We start from the raw sequence: 9,917 nt of genomic DNA, 5'->3' as shown, positions 1-9,917 counted from the left end.
TGTCGTTTAAATGGACTGGAATGAAGCACAACATTCATTCAGAACGTGGTTCTTTTTTCTTATCTCTAAGGAAATTAAAGACATTTTCTACAAACAGAAACATAGCAAAGTGTTCCAGTGCTTTTTGTCTTGTTCCAACCAGAAACATTCAGATCTCTCCTCATCTTTAGTTTCACAGTCTTCATTTTCATAGCGTCTCTCTGGCTTATATAGGCATTTTTCTATATTATACAATGCAACGGGATAGTAAAATAGCTCACATTCATCTTCTCATTAATTTGACAAACATGATATTTACTATCACAGATTATGGATAAAATCCTTCCTTGAAGGTCATCCAGTCCCTGGCTTCCCATTCCAACCCACGCTCCCCCAGTGTGGCACACAGAGCGCTGAATTCCCGGCTTCCCGCCAGTCCTCGGCAGCTTTCCGACTTTGCTTTTAACCTGCCTGGGCCGGCCGCTGCACAAAGCTGCTTGGGATGGCAGCTGCTCAAGGGGAGGAGAGGTATTAGAATAGATTTACAAGAATGTGAATGTCCTCGTCACTAATCTCTAGGGCCTTTTACACAACGAGAGCGTGCACACACCCACACACACACAAACTGCTATTACAGTAAACACACCCACCTGTGCATGTACATATGCACACACATATACACACATACAGTACGCATGCATTAACTTTGGCACTCAATACTCCCAGTGACAAGTCAAAACACATGCACACGTTTAAAATGACTCCACATGAAGTCAATGGTCTATTCCACTGTTGCCTTAATATTGTATACTCATCAATACTCATCAATATCCCTCCCTGGAACATGGGGCTTCTTTTTACTGCAAAGGAACACAAGCTCACGTAACGTACCGGAGAAGTTTGCCATGCAACTCAGAAATAGCTGTCCACACAACACAATAAAAGCTTCTATGGGTTATATATTAGCTCACATTCACTGAGTACAGTACAGTGCTCGATTATCAGTTTGAAATGCCTTAGAGAGGAGCTGTGTTCAAACATGACTCAGTCAAAAGGATCTCTAGCTAAAGGAGTAAAAGACAGAATACAGAGTATAGAGTCCTCAGTCTCAAGTGGGTTCTCTGTAAAATCCTCTAGTTAGAATCCCGTTGGAATGGGCATGAACTTGTGAGCCATGTAGTAAAGCATGGAAAATCACAGCAAAACACATTGGGAAAACAAGAAGTTGACCCATTTACTAGATCTGGGTCTGTAAACAAAGGCAATACCCGTTGAGCCCTTTTTCCTCCTTGAGGGGTGTTTCTGAAGCAACACAGAGAGCGCGGAACCAGAACCACCTCTCAAGCCTCCGGAACCTTCGGAACCCAGTGTCATAACAACGTTACACATCCAACTCCTTTACGGTTCGAACATACGGTCCTCGCAGATCTCCAACGCCGCCTTGGATGCTCCTCCCATGACTTCGACGTTGGTGTCGATCCAGGGAACAATGTTCCCGGGCATGTAGGAGGAGCAGTTGGCCATTCCCATGATGTCCACAGGCCGGAGGACCCGGTCCCACATGTTGAACTGGCTCAGCTCGCCAACGAAGGCCTGGGTGGCGTCGAAACGACCCCCCACCATGTCCTGTAGAGGGAGAGGGACTGTGTTTAAAATCCCATCGGTATACAGAAACGTCATAGCCTGGTCGTTTCTGCCTTCAACAAGAATTCAAAGATATCAACAATTTTGCCAAAGCTGGAAGAGAAAGACAATTCAAATAAATTGTATAGTACGCCTGATAGATGAGACAGATCTATTGCTCTGCTATTGGTTTCCTCTGTGCGTCTGTCATTTCCCTCTGCAATTGCAATTTTATCCATGAAAGACACACTACATGCCATGTAGCTTTCCACATAGACTAGCACCACACGTGCTGAACAAAGTAGTCCACCCAATGTGACCCAACAGCTACGTAGTGTTACATTAATGGGTCCCTATGGGAACTATCTTAATAGCGTCAGTGTTCTGTACTACATAGCTGTAGAGATAGTAAGGTGCTGTCATGGAGATATCTGTTGGAGTGTCACACTAACAATGCTCCCAAGGGTGCGCTGTCACTGGTTAAGGCAGGCAGAGAGGTGAGGTAATGGTAAAGGAGTGTTGATAGCGTGACAAGAGCCTTGCCTCCCCCTTCTCCCCTGTTCATCTCTCCCTCTCCAGGGGGAACACACACACCCTCCCACTCTCCCTCTCCAGTGGGAGTAGATCAGAGCCTGGCTGAGCCTCACCTGTTCCTGTCCCAGGATGATCACCCCTCCAGGTTTAATTGGGTGCCAGGGGGCCAGGTTCTCCCCGGTGCCCAGCCTCTCCCCGTCCTGGTACGCCTCCCAGAAGCCGTCCCGCGTCGTCCAGGTGATGCATATGTGGTGCCAGCGGCCATCGCTCACCGACAGGGGCAACTGGGCCACCTGGGTAAGAAGGGTGAGATGGGCGGTACAGCGTTAGATGGCATTCACTTTTAATTGTAAGCCGCTCTGGATAAGAGTGTGACTCAAATGTAAATGTAGAATACTTATAGGGCAAGGAGGGTAATTCATGTTAGAGGGGCTATACTAACTGGGGCAAAAGGGGAAAGAGAATACCTGTGTTTATTCTGTTGAGCCTTTAGTCTTTGTGTGGTGAATCTTAATTTCCACTTAAGTCCAATTTTCACTTAGTCATGCATGGATGTCTATGGGAAACTTATAAAAACATTCACTCAAGTGAAGGATAGGATTCCCCTTAAGAGCTTATAGTAGACTTTACTATCAGGGAGAATATCCCAGGGCAGATAGGGCAATAGAGCTCAAGTTGAACCGTACAATCTGCCGTAAGAGGCAAGAGAGCACAAGTACTATATATCACTGGGGCAGATGGCACAATGAAGCTTTGACTGAGACACACAACACAGGACCAAATGGAGCAAGACAACACCAGCACTTTACAAATAGCTTATAAACAGTAAAGTGACATAGGGACAATATACTGTAGAAATCGCAGTCATATGGGATTGCACTTCGAAAACAAGACTAGAAAGAAATAGCACAGGTTACGAAAGGTTACAACATCAGCGCTTTACCCAGACTTTACAATGACATCATGGTCCACAGAGGATTCAGCATAGGGGAGAATGGCAGTGGAAGTCATTAGCTTTATATAGAGGTTCTATATGAGCCATAGAGACCATAGAGACCATGAAATGCAGAGGCTACTGCCAACAATTTACTGTCTGCTCTTAATCCCTCCCATGAGAAACTAGACGCTTGACCTCCAAAGATGTTCCAGCATATCACATTTACACTAAAGTCAATCAGACAGAGCATTGATACTGTGGACCTAATTACTGCCCTCTAGCAATATCCCTGAGCCTTAGTCAACCTGAGGACGTTAGGTCTGATATCATACCCGGAGCCAGGAGTTTCTCCCTGACCGTGTGAGCTGGAAACAAACACAGGAAGTGTTGTTTACGTAGGGCCCGGCAGATTAAACAGTTGCAGAATGTCTTTTAGTCCACACCAATATTTCAATAAACATTCTCTAATCAGAGCTCTGACAAAGGCTGTGAGGCCCAAACATTTGCAAAAAATAAACAACAAGGGATGAGGGAGTTTATTTTCTATGAACAATTATTCAACATTTCCTAGAATGCACCTGCAAGCAATCCTTAAAGGTGTGAGGGCATTTCACGTTTTAGATCCGACAGGTACAGACAGAAATCCAATAAAACCACCCCATCCGGGTATTGACTAAACCCAAACCAACCACTACATCAAAAGATGTTTTAACTTCCCTCTTGTCCAATAGGCAGCCAACTGCTGCAAAAGTATTGATAAAAGAAGTTCACTGTGGATATATTGTGGCATTAGGAAAGCTTTAAAGAACTGGTTCAAGATTGTTTTACCTAATCTGTATTTTGGATGTAAATGTTATCTTATAGAGGGGTCCAGACACTTTTTTTTGTGATTTTATTGATTTTACGCAGTGATTTTACTCAGTGATTTTACTCTGTGATTTTACTCTGTGATTTTACTGATTTTACTCAGTGATTTTACTCTGTGATTTTACTCTGTGATTTTACTCTGTGATTTTACTTGGTTTTAAGAAACATACGGCCCCCGGAATAGACTTTATCAATGCTCGTTCTGCAGAATGGGGGCTCCGGAAAAACAACGGCTCCAAAAATACCCAAGCAAGTCCTTTTAGGAACGACAAACCTCTCAGATTAGTGATGCCGGTCTTTAGATGTTATACACATTACATTATGCATTTCCAAACTTTATCCGCAAAGTTATTTTCCATTTTATGCAACTCGAGCGGTATCCAACTGTGCTACACAGAGAAGTATGTTTCTCAAAGACAAGTGAAATTGCTAAAGTATCTGGATCCTTGTAAAGTCATGTCATTTACATCCAAAATAGAGATACTGTTCTATAATAGTGAACGAATCCTTTCACTCCTTACAGAAGACAAAATAATGAGATGCAACAGGAATGTCGAATGGATTTGATCCAGGGAAGATATTCTCTCTATCTTTAATGAATCTCATTTTGGAGCACTAGAGCCTTTGCACCAGATGAATGGTGTACCATTGACAAAAGAACATGGTGTAACATTGTCACCATGCAGACCTGGGTCATGTTAGTTAGGTTTTAAAACATGTTGAAATGAAAATTAGTGTTATATTCATGGTTTCATCTTCTCTCACACATACACTCTCTGACCCTCTCTTTCCTCCTCTCTCACACTCACTAACACTTTCATTGGTTCCTTTGTTCTCTGGTGCTGTATTGGGTCCTCTGTTCTCTGGTGCTGTGTTGGTCCCTCTATTCTCTGGTGCTGTATTGGTTCCTCTGTTCTCTGGTGCTGTATTGGTTCCTCTATTCTCTGGTGCTGTATTGGTTCCTCTATTCTCTGGTGCTGTATTGGTTCCTCTGTTCTCTGGTGCTGTATTGGTTCCTCTATTCTCTGGTGCTGTATTGGTTCCTCTATTCTCTGGTGCTGTATTGGGTCCTCTATTCTCTGGTGCTGTATTGGTTCCTCTGTTCTCTGGTGCTGTATTGGTTCCTCTATTCTCTGGTGCTGTATTGGTTCCTCTATTCTCTGATGCTGTATTGGGTCCTCTATTCTCTGGTGCTGTATTGGTTCCTCTATTCTCTGGTGCTGTATTGGTTCCTCTATTCTCTGGTGCTGTATTGGTTCCTCTATTCTCTGGTGCTGTATTGGTTACTCTATTCTCTGATGCTGTATTGGGTCCTCTGTTCTCTGGTGCTGTACTGGTTCCTCTATTCTCTGGTGCTGTATTGGGTCCTCTGTTCTCTGGTGCTGTATTGGTTCCTCTATTCTCTGGTGCTGTATTGGGTCCTCTGTTCTCTGGTGCTGTATTGGGTCCTCTATTCTCTGGTGCTGTATTGGTTCCTCTATTCTCTGGTGCTGTACTGGTTCCTCTATTCTCTGGTGCTGTATTGGTTCCTCTATTCTCTGGTGCTGTATTGGTTCCTCTATTCTCTGGTGCTGTACTGGTTCCTCTGTTCTCTGGTGCTGTATTGGTTCCTCTGTTCTCTGGTGCTGTATTGGTTCCTCTGTTCTCTGGTGCTGTATTGGGTCCTCTGTTCTCTGGTGCTGTATTGGGTCCTCTCTTCTCTGGTGCTGTATTGGGTCCTCTGTTCTCTGGTGCTGTATTGGGTCCTCTCTTCTCTGGTGCTGTATTGGTTCCTCTGTTCTCTGGTGCTGTATTGGTTCCTCTATTCTCTGGTGCTGTATTGGTTCCTCTGTTCTCTGGTGCTGTATTGGGTCCTCTGTTCTCTGGTGCTGTATTGGGTCCTCTCTTCTCTGGTGCTGTATTGGTTACTCTATTCTCTGGTGCTGTATTGGTTCCTCTATTCTCTGGTGCTGTATTGGGTCCTCTGTTCTCTGGTGCTGTATTGGTTACTCTATTCTCTGGTGCTGTATTGGTTCCTCTATTCTCTGGTGCTGTATTGGTTCCTCTATTCTCTGATGCTGTATTGGGTCCTCTGTTCTCTGGTGCTGTATTGGTTACTCAATTATCTGGTGCTGTTTTGGTTCCTCTATTCTCTGGTGCTGTATTGGTTACTCAATTCTCTGGTGCTGTTTTGGTTCCTCTATTCTCTGGTGCCTATCTTCCTGTATACTCTGCTCCCCCCTCCCCCATCTCTCTCTCTCTCTCTCTCTCTCTCTCTCTCTCTCTCTCTCTCTCTCTCTCTCTCTCTCTCTCTCTCTCTCTCTCTCTCTCTCTCTCTCTCTCGTGTTTGTCTGACATACACACATGTATAATGCATGGTGAAACCAGAACTGTGGGGAAAACTGGCTCTGCCAATAAACCAGATGCCCAACACAAACCCAAATCCAACCCCACAACCGAAAAAAACCCACCCTACTTCACTTCAGCCAAACTCTATTCCCTCTGAGCCCCTAGGTTCAGTTATCCAGCAGTAACGCACAGAAAAAATAACTATCGGTGTTGTTTATTCAAACACCACGATTGCCATGGTTGTATTCCTTTGAAGACAGAAACCGATGAAATATTAATTGTAGCTTCTTTTTGAGCACATTGGAAATGGTCTTCCTTCAAAAAGCATTGCTTAACAAGGGGGGAAAGTGTCTGATTCTCAGTATTAAATGTAAATATTGAAGCGACCTTAAGCCAACCTAGGACCCTCGACAAGAGGTGTGGTGTACACCTCTTGGTGTAACGGCCATGGTGTTGTGTCGATAGTCGCTGGACCCAGGTTCAAGAACCTGTTGGGTCTACCCCTGAAAACAGACTGGAAGGACTACAACATGACTCCATTTCAGTTCCTTTTCTGTGCTGGCTTGATCGTTCTGTGTCTATTCAATCGTCACGGTTTGTTTTTGTAATAGAAAATGCACAATGATTCATGCTCAACTGTAACCAAGTTCTTTAGAGTAAATGAGTCTTTCATCGCCATAGCCCAGGAGTTGTTTTTGTCATGGACAATCAATAAAAGACATGGACTTACTTTGTCGTTGACCAACAGCTCTATGGGGTTGTTGCCCCACTCGATGAGCACGATCTCATTGGCCTGTCCTGGCACCCCGTAGGAGAAGGGGGTTCCTATACCAGGGCTGGCGCTGGACTTCAGCCACATACACACTGTGAAGGCATACATCTCAGGGAGACTCTTCTTGATGCGTCCGTATAGGTAGTTGGTGCGCAGGGGGAGAGACACCTTGAAATCCTCTGGGGACTTAAATGCGTTGTTACCTGAAGACAAACAGAGATGTGAAAATGATTAGATAATGATTAGATAGAGGTAGTATCCATCACTTTCATCGGTCATGACCTGCACTGTTCACATACACCACCGTGTCTGAGTCTGCCCACATAGGGGGCTCTTATTGAACCGGCTGTAAGGGTTCGATGTTGGACTGTCGTAAATTGGCTGTAAGGGTTCGATGTTGGTGATGGTGATGATGACAGCGGTGGTCGGTGCCGTTTAAGATGAGGGAGGACAATTCTTTTTTTTAATTGGACTTATTTATGTTACAGCATATTAGATGGCTGTCATTCATATTCCATTCACCCAGTTCAATGTAACATCCATAGATTTAAGCTTCTAAATTATGCTCAAATTTTCCCTGTACTACACACAGCCATCATGACGTTGCTACAACCTAGCCTATGAATTAAAGTTTACAACATACAGTAAGTAGGTGCACACAGGTCGAGAGAAAGATTTGAGGTGACAGACAGTGACACATGGACAGACAGTGACACATTCAATACAGCCTTGCACAATCTTGCCTGTATCTAGCTGATCTAGGGTGTAATCATTAGTCCAACAGTTGCAAACGAGAGTTTCTATTGGACAAATTCAGGTATGTTTACCTCCGTTTTGTTCCGTTTGCTTTATTCGGCGGAATGTTAACTTTCATAGCCATATACAAACATCTTGTTGCATTCCTTCTCACATCTACGTGCTCTCCTCCTCTCACCTTTTCCCTTCGCTTGTGGACTTCAATGCACAACACATCATCTGTCTGTGATCAAGCGAAAAAAATATTTCCAAGCCAAACATTCAAATCATAACCACTGCACACAGCCTACTTCGTTGTCACCATATTAGCTAATGTAACGTCAGAGTCAATATAGCTAATGTAAATAACGCATTAGTAAACCTGCTACAGTCATGCAGTACAGTGGACAGTTAGTAAGCAGGTTAGCAGTTACACTGGTGTGCCAGGGTCGCAAAAAAATTGTAAAACAGTTCCAGTGTTGGATAGTCATATCCAGCTAGCTAATACTGTAGCATCCCTCTGAGTCGGGTGTTTGAGTAGGCTAAACTATCTAGCTGCATTTGCAAGTATAAAAAAATGATGAAATATAGCTCTCTCTTTCTCTCTCTCTGTCTCTCTCGCTCCTCCTTCATTTTTTAAGAAATGAATTAGCCTAGGTAAAAAAAATGTGTCACCCATCAATCTTACGCATGACCGTAAGTCGCTTTGGACAAAAGCAGCTGCTAAATGGTATACATTACGATGAAGATTGAACATGAATACACATGTGGATGGGCACTGGTTAGTGGAAGTATAGCAGCCTGTATTGTTTTCAGTCTTAATTGAAACATTGAGGAGGTGTCAGTAAGACAGCATATTGTATACACATCTGTTACAATGAGAGTGAGAGAGAATCAGAGACAGTCTGTCTTTCTGGAAGCAGTGAGAAGAGAGTGAGAGCCAAAGAGAGAGAAACACAGAGAAGAATGCAAGGAAATAATGAATTAGAGGGAGAGAGGGGCAGAATCAAAATGAGAAGACTCGGGTGCATGGAGAGAGCCTGATCAATGACAGACATCAGATGGTCAGACGGTCTCTGCCTCCCCACCCAAATCTCAGCATAAGTCTCTGCTGCTATAGTAACAGCTATTGGGGATCCCGAATAAATGAAATAATGTATGTGTGTTGTAGTATCCAAAATAAGGAAGAAGAGGCAGTCACAGTCAGAATGTGAGTGGTTGGGTCTGTAGTCAAAGGAGGATCGAGAGGGATGATGAGGTTCCTGAATTTCTCTCCAGCTATTTTCTGATCTCCAACAGAGAGAGAAAATAAGCAAGGAGAGGCAGAGAGGCAGAGAGAGAGAGAGAGAGAGAGAGAGAGAGAGAGAGAGAGAGAGAGAGAGAGAGAGAGAGAGAGAGAGAGAGAGAGAGAGAGAGAGAGAGAGAGAGAGAGAGAGAGAGAGAGAGAGAGAGAGAGAGAGAGAGAGAGAGAGAGAGAGAGAGAGAGAGAGTGAGAGAGAGAGAGAGAGAGAGAGAGAGAGAGAGAGAGAGAGAGAGAGAGAGAGAGAGAGAGAGAGAAGAATGGATGTGAGAATCAAAGAAAGAGAAACAGCAAGAGAAGGCCACAGAGAGAGGATGCAGGGGGAGGTGAGTTTTTGGGGACCTGCAAAAATAGAGGGAGAAAGGGAGTGAGGGTGGGAACGAGGGGAGTGAGGGGGAATAAACCCCCTACTCTTCAGCTCTGTGATCCCCTCTAGCCTGGGTAAATAAAGCTGTAGAGTGAGAAAGAGTAAAAGAGCAAGATAGAATGAGGAAAAACAGAGGGTGAGAATGACAACTACAGCTTCCTTTACTTCTCTCCAGCTCTGTGATCCTCTGGCCTGAGTAAATAAAGATGGAGACTGAGAAAGAGTGAGGATGAGAAATACTAAGATTGAGGGAGGGTCAGTGAGAACATATCCCTTACTTCTCTCCAGCTCTGTGATCCTCTCCAGCAGTGAGGTGAGGGTGCTCTCGGTACGCTGACGGTGGGCAGCCGTCTCGTTGTACAGCTGGCTCTTCTCTTCCTCCAGCTCGGCCACCTTCCTCAGAAGCTGGCCCTCTAGGGCCCCCAAACGGTGCTTCAGCAGCTCCCGCAGCTCCGCCGGTAGGGGCCCCACTGCA

General features: G+C 44.5%; 1 protein-coding gene across 1 annotated transcript in view; it reads right to left on the bottom strand.

Moving 5' to 3' along the window:
* Positions 1-1,334: 1,334 nt before the first annotated feature.
* Positions 1,335-9,917, bottom strand: part of LOC139401946 (neuronal pentraxin-2-like) — a 33,897-nt gene continuing 25,314 nt past the window's right edge. The window contains exons 2-5 of the mRNA XM_071145968.1: positions 9,721-9,917; positions 6,999-7,243; positions 2,250-2,429; positions 1,335-1,605 (exon numbers count right to left, since the gene is read on the bottom strand). The exon at positions 9,721-9,917 is cut by the window's right edge and continues 53 nt beyond it. Coding sequence (XP_071002069.1) covers positions 1,378-1,605; positions 2,250-2,429; positions 6,999-7,243; positions 9,721-9,917 — 850 coding nt within the window. The 3' untranslated portion in view covers positions 1,335-1,377. The remainder of the gene's footprint in view (positions 1,606-2,249; positions 2,430-6,998; positions 7,244-9,720) is intronic.

The sequence above is a fragment of the Oncorhynchus clarkii genome, unplaced genomic scaffold (assembly GCF_045791955.1).
Source record: "Oncorhynchus clarkii lewisi isolate Uvic-CL-2024 unplaced genomic scaffold, UVic_Ocla_1.0 unplaced_contig_675_pilon_pilon, whole genome shotgun sequence".
Taxonomy (NCBI): Eukaryota; Metazoa; Chordata; class Actinopteri; order Salmoniformes; family Salmonidae; genus Oncorhynchus; species Oncorhynchus clarkii.
The sequence above is the reverse complement of the archived record's forward strand: the minus strand, read 5'-3'. Positions and strand labels throughout refer to the sequence as shown.